The sequence below is a fragment of the Macrobrachium nipponense genome, chromosome 3 (genome assembly GCF_015104395.2).
Source record: "Macrobrachium nipponense isolate FS-2020 chromosome 3, ASM1510439v2, whole genome shotgun sequence".
Taxonomy (NCBI): Eukaryota; Metazoa; Arthropoda; class Malacostraca; order Decapoda; family Palaemonidae; genus Macrobrachium; species Macrobrachium nipponense.
The window spans coordinates 41,869,107-41,889,216 of record NC_087202.1 but is presented as its reverse complement, the minus strand read 5'-3'; the positions used below and the strand labels follow the sequence as shown (position 1 = coordinate 41,889,216).

The 20,110-nt window shown below is 35.8% G+C and overlaps 2 protein-coding genes across 2 annotated transcripts in view; one reads left to right on the top strand and one right to left on the bottom strand.

Annotated features, from left to right (window-relative positions):
• Positions 1 to 20,110, bottom strand: part of LOC135222373 (uncharacterized) — a 54,838-nt gene that overhangs the window by 25,193 nt on the left and 9,535 nt on the right. Inside the window, exon 3 of the mRNA XM_064260461.1 lies at positions 15,662 to 15,811. Coding sequence (XP_064116531.1) covers positions 15,662 to 15,811 — 150 coding nt within the window. The remainder of the gene's footprint in view (positions 1 to 15,661; positions 15,812 to 20,110) is intronic.
• LOC135221712 (serine proteinase stubble-like) overlaps positions 17,015 to 20,110 on the top strand; it is a 93,570-nt gene continuing 90,474 nt past the window's right edge. Inside the window, exon 1 of the mRNA XM_064259496.1 lies at positions 17,015 to 17,205. The gene's annotated coding sequence lies outside the window, so the exon portion shown is untranslated. The remainder of the gene's footprint in view (positions 17,206 to 20,110) is intronic.

Genomic DNA, 20,110 nt, shown 5'->3' with positions numbered 1-20,110 from the left:
ATCTTATCGCCACTATAGGGTCCAAGAGATACTTCACCACTATAGATTTATTGCAAGGATTCTTGCAAATTCCTCTAGACGAAGAAAGTAAACCTTTGACTGCTTTTTCCACTAGTAACGGCAGATACCAGTATGTAAGAATGCCCTTTGGTCTAAAGTCAAGCCCGGTACTTTTGTAAGATTAATGGATAAAATTTTGGGCGATTTACTAGGCAAGACGTACACTGTTTACATAGATGATTTGGTAATAGCAACAGACACTATAGAGGAACACATAGACTTAGTCAGAGAAGTCCTAAAGAGATTAAGGAAAGCCAACCTGAAGCTTAAATTAAAGAAGTGTAACTTCCTTAAAAGGAAAATAGACTACCTTGGGCATACACTAAGTGAAAAGGGCGTAGAAGTAAACGACTTAAAGATAAAGTCAATCAAGGAATATCCTACACCTCAGTGCAAGAAGGACGTAAAGTCATTCTTAGGTTTAGCAGGATTTTACCGCAAGTTCATAGGGAGCTTTGCAGTCATATCCGCACCACTAACTGAACTTTTAAAGGAACACGTATCATTTGTATGGACAGACAAGCAGCAAGAAGCATTGATGAATTGAAAGAAAGATTAACACAATCCCCCAGTACTTAGCTTTCCAGACTTTGGCAAAGAATTCTTTTTAGCCACGGACGCAAGCCACATTGGTATAGGAGGAGCATGTTTAATGCAAAGACAAGATAATAATATAATGCGATAGCTTTTATCAGTAGGAAATTAAAGCCCTCAAGAAGTGAACTACTCAGTAACAGACCTCGAGTCTCTAGCTATAATAGACGCTTTAAAGCATTTCAGATATTCATTTTTTTGGTGACAAGATAACCGTGTTCACGGATCATTCAGCTGCAGTAGAAATGTTAAAGAACCCTAATTTTTCTGGACGAAGAGCCCGTTGGTTCATGACAGGGGCCCAAGATTATGATATAGAGGTTGAAATATGTCCCTGGGAAGACGAATAAGGTAGCAGATGCATTATCAAGATATGTGTCACAAGGTGATAGTATAAATATGGATAAGTCAAGAAGAAGAAAAGAATGAAACAATGTGCAATGACGTAAATGTACTCACCATGCATTATACAGAGGAGCTTTCCCGGCAAAATTTCATAAAGGAACAAGAAAGAGATGAAGATATAAGGGAACTGCTCAAATACGTTAGAAACGAAAGAAAACACAGCCAACAAGAATTAACCGAACTAGGTAGGAAGGTTGGATGTCCCACAGATGCACTAACGGACATAGATGGCGTATTAATTTGGATGTGTCACGAATATGACCCATTTGGTCAATTTCTAGGTGTACTGCACAAAAGGTTAGTACCTAAGAGTCTAAGAAACAAGGTCATTGAGCTAATGCACGATGATGACATGAGAGCTCACCCAGGAAGGGATGAGACAATTAGATTAATCCAAAGAACTTTCCATTGGAAGGGAATTCACAAGGATGTTAGTAATTATGTGAAGAGCTGCAATACATGCAACAGCTACAAAGGAAGAACAGACAAGGAAGTACCACTAGGGAAATATCCTATCCCACAGACTCCATTCGAAAGAGTATCTATTGATCTTATCACTAATCTTCATACCACGAGTAAAGGGAATAAGAATATACTAGTATGTATCGACGCGCTCACGAGATATACAGAGTTGGTACCACTAACTAGTAAAAGTGCCAAGGATTGTGCAACTGCTCTCTTCGATAAGATATTTTGCAGATATTCTGCCCCACAGCTCATTATCTCTGATAATGGGACCGAGTTCAACAACTCATTAGTTCAAGAAATTTGTAACGCCTTTAAGGTAGAAAAGGTAGCGATACAGCCGTATCACCCAGCTAGCAATGGCTTGGTAGAAAGGAATAACAGAAAGGTTTTAGACGTATTACGACACACAGTAGGACAGGATCCTGACTGGGACGTCAATTTACCTTTATTCCAATTATCATTAAATGCAAGGCATCATACGAGTATTCGTGCAACTCCCATAAAAGCTTTGATGGGATATGAACCCAGATTACCTTATGCATGGCTGAATCAGCCAATACAGCCAAACTACTCTGAAGATATCATGAAGATAAGAATCGGGAACTTTAAAGTAATCCACAAGCAATTGCACAAGAATTTAGAAGAAGCCCAGCAGAATATGATAGAGAAGCATCAAGAAGGATTAAGGCCTGTAGACTACAAGAAAGGAGATGAAGTCTATATTAAGAAGGAAGTAAGAAGTGGTATTAATTATAAGTTAGCCACAAAATTCACAGGACCATACAAGGTCGTAGCCGTACAAGAAACTAAGATAAAGGTTAAGAAAATGAATAACCAAATGCCTTCCACATATGCTGAATCATTAGAAGAAGAAGAATTTTGGATAAACAAGGACAAGGTCAAGAGAACCAAAGAAGTGAAGAATCCGAAATGACAGAGACGTCAGAAGAAATTCCAGAAGAAGGAACTAGATATAACCTAAGAAATAGAAGAGTCACTTTTCAGTGAAACAGAAGAACAAACCCATTAATTCATCCCATTATTCCCATGTATTTATTTGATTTCTTTATTGCTAAAGTTTACCTCATCGTCGACTTAGGAATAATCTTTTAATTGTTACAATTCTTACTTTAATTAGTCGGTTTGTAGCAAGAATTTTTGAGTTACGTGCACTAACTTCAAATTTATTTTGACTTGAAGGGAAATATTTGGGTATGTAAGAAACGATTCAATGCGCAGTATAAGAATTTAAGACGTATATTAAGTTTAACCGTTCCATAAGAACATTCTTAGAAGTAAAAGAATAAATAAGACGGGTTAAGATAGATATTAGAGATTTTTAAGGATAAGAGATTCGTTTTTAGAAATGATCAAGATTTTGAAGGGGTAATTAATATACTTACTTTGTTCAAATCCATTAGATGTTGATTGATGATAACTTACTAATAAGATATTAATCGATGAAGACTCACTAACAAGAAGTTAATTGATGAAGACTCATTAACAAGATAGTAGTTGTTGAAAAACTTACTAGCAAGATATTGATTGGTGAAAACTTACTAATTGTTGTCACAGTAGAAGAAACCTACAAGTATTAACCACTAACCGGTTCCTTTAACCGAGTTGCCAATTTTGTTTTAGTATCAAGCAGTGAAGTTATATTGTTTAATGTACAAGGTTACTCAGAAATGACAGTAAGAATGGCCAATGAAATTTTGCATAAACACAATACACAATCTCAGTAGGAAGTCAAGGACACACTTGTTATTGCATACAAATACACAAGGATATTTTCTCCAGGACTTGTCTCCAAGCAGCAGGTCGCAGCAAACAAGAAGCCATCAAGTGTCGTCAACGAAGAACGAAATTTATTTTTCCATAAAAGAAAGACGATATCCACCTAGATAGAATAGGACTGAGGACTGAACCAATCATGTACTGTAAACTTGGATAGTTACCATTATTTTTTGCTTCTACCATGCATTTATATAACTTATGTGATTTACTCATATTTGAATTCAGTTTGATGATTCTTTTAATATTTCTTAATCAAGTATTTGTTCATATTCAGTTTTAACGTTTCTCTGAATGTTACTTACTCAAGAATTTACTCATGTTTACATTCAATTTTGATTGTTGCCCTTAACGTTACTTAATCAAGGATTTGCTCATGTTTACATTCACTTTTGATGTTTTTGAGTTAAAGTTTCAATATGATTTCCAAGAAGCATAAGTTAGGAGTCCTCTTGTAGGTATATATTTGCTTCAGCTTAGATAACGCTGTCGGAGTCAGCGAGGTATAGCGGGCCGAGACTGTAATAGTGTGCACAGTGTCGTTATTCCAAAAGACAATAACTTAATAATACTTAAGAAAAAGGCACGAAACGGATAATAAGGAAGAAAGGGAAAGGAATAATACGATAATGATTTTTCTTAGTGAAGGGATTTTGTTACTCCAAACATTAGGCTTTTAGCCATTAGACATCTGGTTTTCATCTCCCCCAAAAAGCCTCTGTCCGTACCAGCGATTAGTGACCAACAAGAGATTATAGTCGACGAGGGATATCGCCCAGGCACCTTCGAGAAATTGGAAACTACTCTCATTAGCGCCTATGACTAATCGGCGTTCCCTTCGTGAACAGGTCAGAGAGAGCCATCTGGCATACGTTAAAAAGGAATTCTATGACCCGTTGTTAGAAAGAGGGAAGTACCAAATTCTTAAAAGCTCCACCCTCCCAAAGGTAGGCCTCTAGTATCGACGAATCAAAAGCCATGAGTGTGGTCATAAGACTGCCAAAGGGGGTATCAACGAATGAACTATGATGGTTACTAAAAGGATACGCCCCTAAGAAGCCAGACATGAAGAAGGAGGCGTATACAAATTCAAAGCCTACGAATTACTGTAGAAGACCTGACAGGAAGGCGGTCTTGTATAATGTTTGCAGCCACTAAGGCACAAGAACGTCTTTCAGAAAAATGCCACACCCAGTCAAAATCCAAAAATCCAAAGGCGGGCTAAGGAGATTTCAACTGAACAAAAAGGCGAGACAGAGAGAGCAGCAAGCAGAAAAGGGAGCAGAGAAAAAAGGGGAACAGAGAAGCCAAGAGAGAGAACAACGGGGAGCCTGAGGGGAGAACTGCAGTGGCATGGCTGTGAAACAGAGAAGGACAGAAGAATCCCCAGAAGAAGAACAGGTGCAAAAGTGTGGTGTGCGAAGCAATCAAAGACAGTGAAAGTGACAATCAAATACTCAGTAAAATTCCCTTGTGCCTATATACTCGTAATTGCAACAAGTGCCAATTAAGTTTTATCAGTCCAAGAGCCCAGTAACTCAGAAGGTGGAAAGACATTTGTAAGAACCCCTACGAAGAATAAAACTTAATGCAAAGAAACATATCAATTAATTTCTCATCCTAACAGAACCCCTTTACCTAATTCCCCAAAGTACAGCCCCCACGGCACACGTTACCTTAGATCTGTGCAAAGAAAGTAAGTACCGTCACATATATATATATATATATATATATATATATATATATATATATATGAATATGTATATATATATATATATATATATATATATATATATATATATATATATATATATATATATATATTATATAAAGCACCATTTGCACCGGCTGGAGGTGTAGTTGAGAAAAAATGCTTGAACAGTGACAATCGAGATAGATGAAAATAAAACTTTCTAAGAAATACTTATTTTCCCTATCTCGTAAGAGCATGCCACATTCAAGGAAAACATACACTTTGTATGCACAGACCTGGAAAAAGCTAGGACACACCTGCTGAGTTACAAGAGCAAGTCAAAATGGAAGCAAACTTGCTTTCTCTGCTGATTTGTCACTAGCACCATTCTTTTTCTCCTTTACACACAATTTTGTCCTGCTAATGAATTTCAATCTTATAATATACTTATTTCATCATTTTACCTTCACTGTTATACCTGTAAATGCTCACTGCTAGCACAATGATCCTGTCAGGGCCGGATTAAAGGGGGGAGGGGGGCTGGGGCCCGGGCCACCCACCAATATAAACACTACATTTTAATTTAATAAGGTTAGTAATGTAATCGGGCAATTATATTACCCATACTAGCCAAATTGAAAATTTTGTTATTGTGACAATAACATGATGCTCGTACATACGAATGTTACGAATGTTTGTGTCACTCAGTCTGGTTTACCATACTATAAGCAGACAGAATCTCGGCAGAAGCGCCGCAGTGTGCGTCTTAACCCACTGGATTATGGACATGCAGAAGAAGTACAGTGATGCTCAAATCTCATGCGACATGACTCCAAAAGGATTTCGTTCAAAATTCACTAACTGGCAACCTAGCATGCTCCATATTTATCTATTATTTCAATGCAGAAATGCGATTATTGCATATAATATGGACATAATATGTTTCATAAGAGTGAAATCTGTCATATATGTCAAAACTGTAAGAAAATGTTACTTTTAGCAAATTTCAGAAAAAACTCTTTCGAAACATTTTCAAAACTTTCGTTCACACATCGCTGAAGCATTTGACCAAAATGAAGTCGTCATCAAGCATCAGTTCAAATGTTAAAAAAAAGTCATAACAGTAATAATGCTTCCAAAGCCAACATAAAATTTGAAATAGTCCTATTTGATTGCTTTTACACCTCAATGCTGAAAAAAATGTAAATATGTATATACAAAAGTAGAATGCGCCCACCGATATCAACGTGTGAGGGGAGCGTGTGTGACGTATCATTAGTGTCGGTGCAACAACAACCACCCGGTGTAACATAAGTAGGTCTACACTGAGTAGCGACAATGAAATTATCTTGAAAACACTTACTTTATATGTGCTAGAGGAATATTTGGATTTTCATACATAATTAATTGTTATAATTCTTAAATATTAAAAAAAATTTGGCATATTAGCAAATATTCGCCTATGCAATTATTCTTTTGCCAAAGCCAAGATATTGTTCCCAGGCCTAGGTGCTAGATTTCTTTACTATACAATTAACAATCACATCTCTCTATAAACAATTTCTGGCCAGAAAGCAAATGAGGTTATCAACACATTCTTGTTCTTGAAGTTACTTTATGAAAGAATAAATTATACTCCAAAAGCAAGGAGAAGGACTTTTAAGAAAACAATTTAAACCAGTTGAAAAACAATTGTTCCATACGCCTTGATATTAATACTTAAGATATTTCGATTAATAGTCATCTTCTCCATATAATCAAAATCATCTTTCACTCCTCAAAGAACAGGTAATCTCTACAAATAAAAGCATTAGTAACATTACATCTCATAATGCTTAGATTATTCTTTTAGGCCTATAAATCATTTTGCAACATATAAGCAGCTTAAACGCAGCCTAAAACTTCAACATTAAAAAAAAAACTGGTTGTAATTCATATTCCTATTGTATTCGTCAAAAAACAGATAATCTCTACAAATAAATTCACTAATAACAGGTTATATCTCAGAAGGCTTATAAAACATTTTGCAACATAAAGGCAGCTTAAACACAGCCGAATGCTTCAACATTCAAGGAAAACTTGTTTTAATTCACATTCCTACGTTGAAAATGTTGTTATGACTGTTGAGCTTAATTAGGTTTACTGTCATAATGCAGCAGACGTAGATGTTGACCAGTCCGAGGAGCATGTAAAGTGTGCTTTCACTGAAGGCACAGCTAACCTTAGCACACCGCACTTTGAACTTAGCAGCGCAAAAAAAGAAAATCAGTTCAAATCACACAGATTACGAATTATACCAATGCATAAAAGGGATCATATTTATATAACCATAAGGAAAATAGGGCTAGCAGTGAATTCACAAACTTTTCGACATGTATGACAGAAAAAAAAAGTATAACACTACTTGGTAACATCACGTTGAGTCTGAGAATCTGGACGATACAAAAAGAATCATGTCGCATGAGATTTGAGCACCACTGTACAACTCAGCCCTTCTGAAAAATACAGAACACAAACTTTCTTGCCTGTCATTGATCAGTTTACCTGTTCTCTCGACCAACGTTTGGAAGCATACAAACAGATATCAAGTCAATTTAGTGTTTTTAGACATCTGCAAAAGCTTTATTCAGACGAACTTCACGACACAGCAGAGCAACTCGTCAGGGCATATCCAGATATTTGGATATTACATTTAAGGAGGAACTGTGCCAGTTTGTAACATTTGCTATACATTCAAAGATCAGGAGCCAACAGATATCAGCACTGAGCTTTTCCAGTATAAACTTATATGGACAAGGGTGTACAGGACACTTTCCCAAACATAGAGATAGCTCTACGAATATACCTTGTTTTGATGGTGTAAAACTGCAGTGGGGAGCGCTCTTTCTCAAAGCTAAAATTAATTGAAAACAGATTACGGACATTCATGAAACAGAAACGTCTGGTAAATCTGACTATAATGAGCCTCGAGTCAGTTATATTGCGTGTATTGGACTTCATCAGTGAATTTGCAATAAAAAAAAAATCAAGAAAAGTGTCGAGAAAGTAATCCTGGCTATACATATAACTCCATAAGAAAGAATGAGCTATTATAATTATAAGAAAGAATGAGCTATTATAATTATATGTGTTAATTACATTATTATTTTTATATAAATAATTGTAACTGTATATATATGTGTAAAAAAATATGGTACGAACAACTTATGCTTATTTTATTTTGTGTTTATGCATATTAATAACATCAGAAGAATAGTCCCATTTTAGTATTTCCTAAATAAAAACTGTCCTACTAATAATATATTAGTATTACTGTATGTTGGCTACTAGATTAATTTGACTATAGTTTGCAGTGTACGAGTATGCATAGGAGTTGGAAAGGGGGCCTCCCATCAGAGTGGGCCCCAGGCCTCCCACCAGCTTAATCCGGCCCTGGATCCTGTCCTTCTATTTTGCATACTATTCCAACCTAAACAATTTTCATCCATCTCCAAATTCATACATTTGCAGCTTAACAAAGGACACCTATAGTCATTTTATTTCCATTCCACTTCAACTGCCGGTAACTATATTTTTATTTTTACTTCAGTAAGATACTGAACAAATACATTTCCAACCAAACCTAATACATTACATCCATCTACTTAATACTTCAATTACTCTGTGCAAAGAATATATATATATATATATATATATATATATATATATATAATATTTATAATATATATATATATATATAAATTCTTTCTTACTATATTTTTCTCAACCAAAGACCCATAACAAAAGGCATTTCTATCCCTGTTACCTACCTTGATATTCAAGTCAACCACCTGATCGACCCTTTCCCTCTCGAGCACCAGAAATCATTCGCAGCGGGATGATGGATAAGGCAAATTTGAGGAGGGAGTGACATGCAGTCAAGCTGGTTCCTTCAGTTCCCATAAAGCTTTTGTGTTTGATTAAAACAAGCAAATACAGGCACAACCAGCTGCAGATTCAGATTATCCCTAATATTTTTCTATCTCATTTTTATTCGCTCCTGGAACAACAGTCTAATTTTCTCTACTACTCTTGTCCTCATGGGCTCTCACCTCTCAGGAAAATTTTGCTCTCAATGCAAGATTCCTGCCCAACGTCGTCTGAACAATTGCATAGTGATGAGTGATCGTTGGTCACTTTTGTGAGTAGCCGTCTTTATCATTTTACCCCAAATTATTACTGTGATTTGTGAGATTAAATATTAGACATATCCAAAGACGCAGAAGAAACGAAATTATGATATCTCTCGCACTCCTATTCTTTAAGAGATATGAAATACCATATAGTTAATTATACATCTATTATCTATATGATATATATTCTAATAACAACTTTTTAAAGCTTAACATAAAATGAATAGTATATTGAAAGGAAGCCATCATTCATGCTTAAATATATATATATATATATATATATATATATATATATATATATATATAATATATATATATGCATGATAATTAGGAAATTACAACAGACAAAACAAAAAACTTTATTTGTAAAGTTTTGTAGATTATGTCACCTGAAGCTCGAAAAATTAAAAGCAATCACTGGTGATATTTCAGAATCCTGGAATTCCAATCCAGAATTTTACACAAAACTTATTCATCAGTTGCAAAGACGCTATTGCATTTTCATGAAGTGGGGCCAGTTTAATCCGAAAACGATCGTTTATCCAATTATTAAAATATGAAAACTGAGGCTCCATGCAGTTTAATTAATAAAACGACCAGCTTAACTTCGATCCGGATTATAAGGAAGCACTCAAAAGAAAGCCTGATCGTACGAAAAATGCTTTCGGATCAAGATCGCATAAAAAAAACTAAATAAATAAATAAACGCATTTACCAGGGCTAATCTTCTTACTGGGTCCACAGACTCGCACATCATATTTTCAAGAGATAAAACTTGTCTTACCTTCATGTCTATGAAAGAAGGTAGAATGGAATGAGAAGAGCTGCAGTAGTTTTAGATTAAGCCAGGGCTGTGCTGGCACGGGCTCTTGCTGTTGGGCAGCCGATAGCGAGAGCTACAAGAACAGCGTCCCTTCGACTCACTACTGTCGAATGGTCGAGTTCAGAGCTGTACATTCAAACAGAAGGAAGTATCTATGGGCTAGTGATCACGAGGTGCGTTCAACAACTGCGCACATTTGGAATAAAACCGACATCTGACAAGATAAAATCTCAAAATGATCAACTTCTTAAGGCACCATTTATGCCCCTAAAGATAATAACGATTTACAAGGATATGTAGAAATCCATATTCGACAAGCATATCTGTGTTCAGTATGTAAGGAGACGATTAAAAAAATAACATTTTTCTTACCCTTCAAAGTTAACTTGAAGGAATTAGCTGTAATCCGCAAGCGCTCCTAGTTATCGAACTGACAAAAAGAATGTGTAAAAATATTTACTGGTTGGCCAAAGGGTAGAATTCAAACATTATTAGCTCATTATCAGCTAGATCATATTTTCTTTACACAACTTTTCATCACTTAGACAATGAACGCTATATGATGCTACATGCAGTGACTATGAAAGAGCTTCATTCATATACAAATAAAATTGAGATTACACGGAATTGCGAAACATCACGAAGTTCACATGCATTAACTGCACATGTGAAGAATTGAAGCATGAGGCATGTTGTAGTAATTGCACATCTGAAGAAGAGTTGATGCACGCAATGTATTTATGTTAAAGTGGGGAAATTACGTTTGATAACGGGGTCAACTGATACATTACGTTTAATAAAGAATTTTACTTTTCACGCATATGACAACATGTATAAGTAAAAAAAAAAAAAATGTGCCGAAGTTTCTTCGGCGCAATCGAGTTTACTGTACAGGATATAAAGCTGTATGAAACTCTCAGCCACGGCCCATGAAAATCAGCCGGACGTGGTGGCCTGTGTTGTTGCGGTGCCAGACACGCGTCTTGGATAACTTTAAATTTAAATAAAATAAAAACTACTGATGTTGGAGGGCTGAATTTGTTATGTTTGATGACTGGAGTTGTGGATGATCAACATACCAATTTGCAGCCATCTATCCTCAGTAGTTTTCAGACCTGAGGGAGGAAAGTCCCGCGGGACAGACGAAACCACCTCAATAATTTCCATTACAGAAAACTTAAAACGTACACCTATGAACATGGCTGAAGTACACTACAAAAAGGCAGGAGATCCTGTAATTAAAACAGTTATTCATGCAAAATACAGTACTACAAGTAGGTACATCAAAGTGAGGGGTGGTGCATTGTATGTAGGGACAAGAGGTGTGGTCCTGATAAAAATTTATGGAAGTTCAACTTTCACTCAACAGTTCAAGGGGGAAGGTGGCTGCGAGGGAAAATTTCCATGACAGCGAATGCCACACTGAAGTTGAGCGTCGATTAGCAGTTCACCAACATTAGGTCTGGCCAGAAGTTGGATAGGTGATCACAAAGCACGGCCATGAATATCAATAGGGATGAAGAAAAAAAAAAATGTTACACGCGCACACACACACACACACACACACACAGGTTCTTAAGATAGATAAAAACCACAAGACAGGAAACAATAATTGCTTTCTTGGCCTTGGTCATCAAAGCGTTTCCTGGTGCAGTAATTTTCGTGTCAGAGAGATTCACTTGGTTGATATCTCTAAGGTTGTAGACTAGGCTTTCTTTCTTTCTGTGTGTGTGTGTGTTGGTATCTACTACCCAAAGGACTGGAGGTCTCTCTCATAGATTTCGAATTTAGTGTTATTATAAAACGGATCGGTTGTCAGTGATAATGAGAAGTAATGAGACTCAAAATAACCAATGAAAAAAGTAAATCGAATGATAATGACAATAAGATTAACTGCTGAATTCGCTCATTTACACAGAAACCCGTTAATATATATATATATATATATATATATATATATATATATATATATATATATTATTATTTATATGTGTGTGTTTGTAGTGAAGGGAATGATTTCCCACTGAAATACTAAGGCTCAAATGAAATTACTGGAAGTAACTTGGATTACTTTTTATACATCAAGATGAATGTGGAAAGTACAAGTATATGATAATGTCTCTAACGCTGTTAGTTATAACACTACTACAATTATTCACTTTGCAGAGCTATTGCCCGGACTATTTAACATAAGAGTGCTCGGAGACTGCAAAAACCATGACCACCGTCTCGGTAAGACTCCCCCACCGGTAATACTCAATCACCACCTTCACTCCAAAGAAATTCCTGCTCCCAAAAAGCTCCATTCTCGTCTCAGTTCAGTCAAGCAGGGTACATAACGAAAAGCAACCTAATGTTTAGTTACAACTCTGACGATGGAAGATGATATAAATTAAGGCAGCCTTTGCCGGCACGATGGAGACCATTGCACTCATGCCAGTCTATTAACTCTTCATTTTACCTGCTTTACAAGATTTTATGTTAAGAACTTTATTTACAATTTACTAACGAAGAGCGAGTTAACTCCAACAGTAATTTATTGTTTTTTCCACTTAAGCAATATTAATGCCTGAATATAACATTTCCCGTTGTTGGATGTTATTTTGAACTCTATGAAAGGATACAGAAGGAAAGATCTTGAAAGAGTCAAGATCACTAGCAAACAACTTATGATCGTTCGAGGAAGCAGATTTTATTAGAGGAAGTTCTTCAGTTATACAGTTCCTGCCGTTTTTTTTCTCTCTCTTTTTTACTCGTCGAGGCCTTCACTGGAACGGTACCTAACATCAGAGAAAACGTACCAAACATAGAAAGAAAACGTACTTTTTTCATAGTTAACTATAGTACGTTATACATTTATTTACCCCTACGAAATAACTATTTTTAAAGGATTTACCTGATCAGTAGTAATGCAATGACGGCCTACATTGCCATTTTTTTTCGGTAAAACTGAAGGCTACTATTGCGCCCCTCAAAGTTCAATAACTTTGTTTACATGCAAAATGGGAACAGTGTTTAGTACCAGCGCCTTGGGGATGAAAGTAAACGCATGAACAGAAGACGGCGAATATCATAACAGAAAATAAGACAAAGCATAAGCAAACCATAAAAAAAAAAAAATTCTGTAAACGCCCAAGTCGGCGACTGGCAGGAACCAAACCCGCGGTTGCACTCTTCAGCTTTACCAAAATTTTAAGACTCGAAATCCACGTCTCATAGTTTATGTGTGAAGGATAATGTCGTGTAGAAGTGACAAAAACTCTACCACATCTTCATTATACCAGGTCTGAAAGGATAAACGGCTGGACACTATCGTTCTGAAGACGTGAAATGAGCGATAAACTTAAATTTGATGAGTCCTAAAGGATGATTTATAATAATAAAAAAAATACAGCAAATGGATAATTGACATGCATTAAACGTTTTGATAACTAGGTAAGATAAGAATTATTTAGTTTCTAACATTCTAAATGAATTATACAAGATAAGAATGATTTAGTTTTTAACCTTCTAAATAAATTATACAAAAGCCCAATACCTAACCAAGACTTACTCATGAAAAAATTGCTACCATGCGATAAAAGAAAACTTTTATTTAGGTTAGGTTTGGTGTGGTTTGATACACACTTCTGTAGTATTTGGGTGACGGAAACATAATGAGATCATTTTCATGAAAATTCTATGTTTAGACTTTGAGATATTGCGTATACAGCTTTCTTTTTAGAGAAAGGTCCTAGTACTCGGTTACATTTCGGGAAAATGTGCCCGGAAACGGTCTCTCTTCTTAGAAAGCCCATGTTAGGGATTAGATACGATTTTATGACTGGATTCAAGAACCCCGAATGAGGTATGCAGATAACTGTAGTCGGATTACAAGGCAACGTAGCGAGTGAGAGCCAAGTTCGTGGTCATTTTGGTTTGACTAATTGGTGTGTGGACGTCAAATGCAGGGGTTCACAAATTAGTGACTGCGAAGCGCAAACAAGATGAGAGAGAGAGAGAGAGAGAGGTGATTCTGAGTAAGAGAGATAGAGAGAGAAGAGAGAGAGAGAGGAGGAGAGAGAGAGAGAGAGAGAGAGAGAGAGAGAGAGAGAGAGAGAGAGAGAGAGAGGCCACAACCTTACACGGAACAATCCTAAAAGATCATTAACTTTACAATAAAACTTTTCATGGAATACAATATTTATATTATATTTGGAATTTAAAAACACAAGGACACGTAAAGTAATACACGTAAACAAAATAGTGATACACAAACAGGCAAAGGTGTATCCCCCACCCCCTCACTAGAAGACGGTCCCCAAGTATCTGAATACCTATAATAGAACGCAAGGTTTGTCCGTATACTTTCTTGTTTAAAATTATCATTTACCGACAACAGACTCAACGTTGAATGGAATGGATAGGAAATTTAGTCCAAAGACAAACACTGCGATCTATGAGGTCTTTCAGCGCCGAGAGAGAACTTGAGAGTAAAAAGGTTTTATTTGTATAACAGAGGAAAACCTCGCAATTGTACTATGAACAAGATTTTTAGAAGAGGGTGGAAATTAAAACAGAAGAAAGAAAATATGAATGGAAGTACAGTAAAAGGAATGAAAGGGGTTACTGCTGGGGGCCGAAGAGACGTGCCAAAACCTTTGAATAATGATGCATACAGCGCACCACATGAGGTGCACTGACGGCACTACCATCTTACGATGAGACAAGCTCAACGTTTTCAAGTATGAAGAGTGGAGGTACCTTGCTCGAGCTCCCTCTCAGCTTAATTCCTTGTCGGGGTCGCTGTTTTTTATTAACTTTTCCAGGTGCTTCTATCTTGAGTCCTCTCTTCTTTTATTTCTTTGTGCACGGAAAACTCGGTCGCCCTCTCTTTTGGCCGGTTCACAGCCATTTTGATCAGCCAGCCTGCTAACCAGGGGCTCACTTTCCTTCAAAGGACTGACAACACTAGGATACCAAACTCATTTTTGGTTCGGTATATGTATATCGCGCCTAGGGTTGGGACTTGTTGCCTTGGTCTATCTTATGTTTGTTTCTGTTCTGTCTTGTTTCTGTCTCAGTTCTATCTTATTTTAACGTCATTTTTTTATGTTTAAAAAATACTCTTTGTGCAGGTTAGTTGATATCGTGGTACCAACAGAATATGGATGCTTATCATCCACAATATGAAAGGCAACACGTCAATTCCAAAGAATTAAAATATGACTTATAAAAGGTAAAAGGAGTTAAAAGGGAACCATTTCTTCGAATAGTTTTTCTTTTACAGAATACAACGATCAAAGGAAGCTGTAGACTTGCATACAGAACAGTATTCTACCAATATTAAAATACCAGATCGGAAGCATGTAGCTCTCATACGTTCTTTTCTATGGGTACAAAAATCCTTAGGAAAATTCCAGTTTTCTTGAAGCTCAACAGGAGTCGAAGGTAATACAATACTCAGAATCAACAATGCACAATGAGTCATGAAATGGTAGCACCGTAAGATATCGACTAAGAAATAAGATCTTAATTATAGGTGTTTTTCAGTCTCCTTCCCACTTACTACACCCACTACCATGATCCCTTATCCCTCTAGTAAGGCTAGCAGCCATTTTACTTCGCATTTGGTTAGAGAGAATAACAACGACAGATGCGTCGTATGCATACTGAATAATGCACTATCAAAGTTTCGCGGGCAACATTCATGTTGCCTGTATTGACAATAAACAAAGAACCAAGAACAGCATCCTCTTGGACGGCAGACATGATGGTTGTAGATTCATTATTAACATCATCAACATCAATTTTCTTCAAAATCTGAGAATGAGATGAAGTAGCCAACTAATTTAGTTGAACTAAAGAAGAGCTAGCGCAAACAGGACTATAAGAGCTCATCCTATTTACATGTCTTGGGAGCGATTTCGTGAGCACAGTCACGGCCTGCAGGATTTGATTGATTGATTTATTAAAGATTATCAGGAAAGTTATCTAGAGTAACCTACAGATCAGTAGACCAGGAAGAAGCAAGAAGTTTGTGAGTCATTAAGTAAACACCCGCACAGACTATTCAACCGAAAAATAAAGGAGCACGACCTATTATCACTAAACCCTTTTGGACCTTACAGGATCTGTTCTTAAGAAACGAAAGACTTAGGTATCAATGAGAAATCTACAGCTTCCTTTGCACGGATATGACAAAATTCATTAGAAGACGGTCTAAAGCCGTAATTATACAATTCTTAGATACAAAGAACTGGTATATATTTACTTTTGGTTTGCTGGAACTTTGAATGATGGGGCAACGGGATGAGACACTAATTTACAAGCTACAGCAGTATAAGTGAACACAAACACACACACAAAATAAATGGTCACACACATCTGTTACCATTTATAACGTTACTATGTTGCGTTTCATACAAAAATAAGAAACGGCTGTCATTCCCTCTTCACAGGCTTATATTTGCTATTTAATTCTAACATTTGAGTAATGAGATCTAATATAGTGCTGCATAACATACCAGCAATAATATAATAATAATAATAATAATAATAATAATAATAATAATAATAAACTTTTATACTGCCAAAGTATCTAATAATAATAATAAACTTTTATACTGCCAAAGTATCATAACTGAATATTATCTACGCAGTCGTAATTACAGCCTTGACGTATAAACATCCCTTCCTAATCCCGAAACGCACAGTTTCTAAGCAATGCCAATCAGACCTCATCATGACGGAAAAAATATTTTTCTTTCCATTAATTAATAATCATTTATATCCTTAAATATCAATCACTTCAGACCTGATGAAACTTAACAAAAAAGAAATATTTATATATAACAAAGAACCGATTTCCGTCTGGTCGAATCGAGTATGTGTGCCATCCAGACCTAGAACAAGTGTTGTTGCCGTAGTGCACAGGGGGAAACTTGGCTCACAAATCCGCCACCAGGTGCGACTGTATACTACGACTACGTTACTGGGTGCACACACGGAAGTCCGTAACGGCAACAGCGTGGTCCTGGTATTATCATGCTGCTGTGTGTGTGTCTCCGTGCTCTATCTCGCAGGAGGGACCCAGACCAGTCTGGCTGAAGACGCTGAAGTGAAAGCTGCTAACAGTGATCAGTGCCGTCGAAAGGTTTTCATGCGGTGGATTCGTAGTCTCTCGACAGGAATTTAAAACCAAAGTGGAGATTAAGGTAAAGCTATTCTTTGTTCATTTACGGTTTTTATTTTATATTCTTATTGCAAAGAATTAATTCTATACCCTGGTTTTACTCAAATATTAAAGTTACAGCTTCAATTAACAAAAGCACATTCACTAGAATTAGCAGGCATGAGAGAATGCCCAACTCCACTGAAGTTTAGCGATGTCTATTGCATACTTAATGAATCTAATTTAGTTTACAGTGGTGATATCGACGGTGTTTAATGATAATGAATAATAATCCAATTTAGAATATATATTTTTCACAAAAGTCTGCCTGTGTATGTTTTTCTTATTTTTTTCTTTTATTTTTTAATAACTCGAGAACGGACGAATGGGTTTTGATCAAAGTAGCTGGAAAATATCCTGAGGATGGACACCTCTCAATGACGAACGTGGCTATTAATGAAGATTTTAAGTGGTTTCAATGGCAAAAAAAAAAAAAAAATCATCCTATTTTTTAAAAATCTACCAACGTTGGCACTGGTAAAAAAAAAATTCTTATGCAAGACGTTGGTATTTTTAATAGAATAAAATAAAGGCAAGTTTTAAAAGATATATATGTTATGTCCAACAAAACATGCATGTTTAAATTTAGCCTCCAAAAATTCCAATACTCAATCTTTAAATAAAGTAATTGTCTCAATTGGGAGGCATAACGAAGGAGGCTCGACTGTAATAGTCTTACCATATTTATTTAAAAGAAGGGAATATGAAGAAATGGAAATATATATTACCGAGGAAATGAGTCCTACGAATCGAATAGCACCAACGCATTGCAATAATGAATGAGATGAAGTTCTATACAGGGGAAACATCGCACAATGACGTTAAAATACAAAACAAGCAAAAAATGCGCCAAAATCGAGTTTTCTGTACAGCGTATAATCAAGGCCACCGAAAATAGATTTATCTTTCGGAGGTCTGGGTAGAATTCTGAATGAGCCGCGACCCATGAAACTTTCAGAAACGATCCAGCGGTGGTCTGTCCTATAACGTTGCCAGAAGCACGATCATGGCTAACTTTAAGCTTAAATTAAATAAAAACTACAAAGGCTGGAGAGCTGCAATTTGGAATGTTCGATAATTGGAGGATGGATGATCAACATACCAATTTGCAGCCCTCTAGCCTCAGTAGTTTTTAAGATCTGAGGGCGGACAGAAAAAGCCATCTCAGTATTTTTATTTTACAAAAAACTAAAAAGTATTGGACAGCAAGAGCTAAAAAATTCAGAAAAGAGCCATGGAACGAGTTCACTGGCCTAAAGGGATGACGTCAATATTCAAATTCGGTATAATAAAACAAATAAAACTATCCTTGCCTGAACCTAGGCGCCTTTGCCTTAATCCCAGCATACATATGAGGAGAGAAAAAGTTTTATCTGAAATAGGATCAGTTATCGCCTGAAATACCATCCTTGACAGTGTTTACGGCACTGTATGTTCCCGGAGGAATGAAGACTTTTAAAAGGGGTATTCCGTTTTTTTTTTTTTTTTTTTTTTTTTGTGCTGCTGCTCTCTCTCTCTCTCTCTCTCTCTGTATATATATATATATATATATTATATATATATATATATATATATATATATATATATAATAAAAGTATATGCATATTTAGTACATTAGTATATATATATATATATATATATATATATATATATATATAGAATTTTTTTGTATATATAAACTTATATTTAATTGAGAAAATAAAAAAGTGTTAACAAAGTACAGTTAATGAGTATTGGTAAAATTGATTAAATAAATTAATATTACGGAGGAAAAAGTATCTTGGATCAAGGCTTCTTAATTAACATCGGTCATCCAAGTGACATCGCTCTGTGAAAAGGGATTCTGGTAAAGGAATTCTGACACCAACGATTTCCAGCGCAGAAAGATGGGATAATAGAAGGGGGGTGGGGTGGCATCGGGCGAAGACTATCTATCAATTTGCATAGCATTAACCTTCAAATACGACGATGCTAACCTTTTTACCAGGAGAAACTCACAAAAGAGGAGTTGGCCACACAATCCGAAAAATTTAGCAGTTTCAGTGTTTGGTAGATAGCTTGAATACACATACACGCACACACACGCAAAAGCGCGTATTTAAGCCATGTACAAAACAGTGAAACTGTCAAGTTATGTGTATACATTTACATACACACACATGCATATATATATATATATATATATATATATATATATATATATATATATATGAATAACTTGATCACGAAGTATATAAAACGTGATGCTATGTATAAATAAAGGTTTTTTGCCACGAAGGAAAAAATGAAAAAGCGAGGTAGCCAAGTACTTTCGGTCCTGTTCGGACCCTTTACTCAGTAAAGGGGTGGTCCGAACACGGACCGAAAGTATTTGGCTATCTCGCTTTTTCATTTTTCCTTCGTGGCAAAAAACCTTTATATATGTATATATATATATATATATATATATATATATATATATATATATTATATATATAGATATATTCAAGTTAACGAAACCGTGAACTTGAAAATATAGAATATACTATGAAAGTACTTGTTAATCACATTTTTTACCTTTTCGTGATCTAAAATCAAACAGTATATAATGTATGTATATATATATATATATATATATATATATATATATATATATATATATATATATAATATATATATATATATATATAAAGTGGATGGTATCCAGCGGAGATATGTATTCAAGAAAAAGTTACAAGCTTTCCAGGACCAACAGTACTCATTGTCAAGGATCATTGTCTCAGATTTTAACCATCTCAAATTCACATTTACTGCTTCCATTCGTGGTAGAGTAATTTCCATCATTGTTTATTTGTTTGTTGGTTTGTATGGCGTTTGCACGTTGCATGGAACTAGTGGTTATTCAGTCA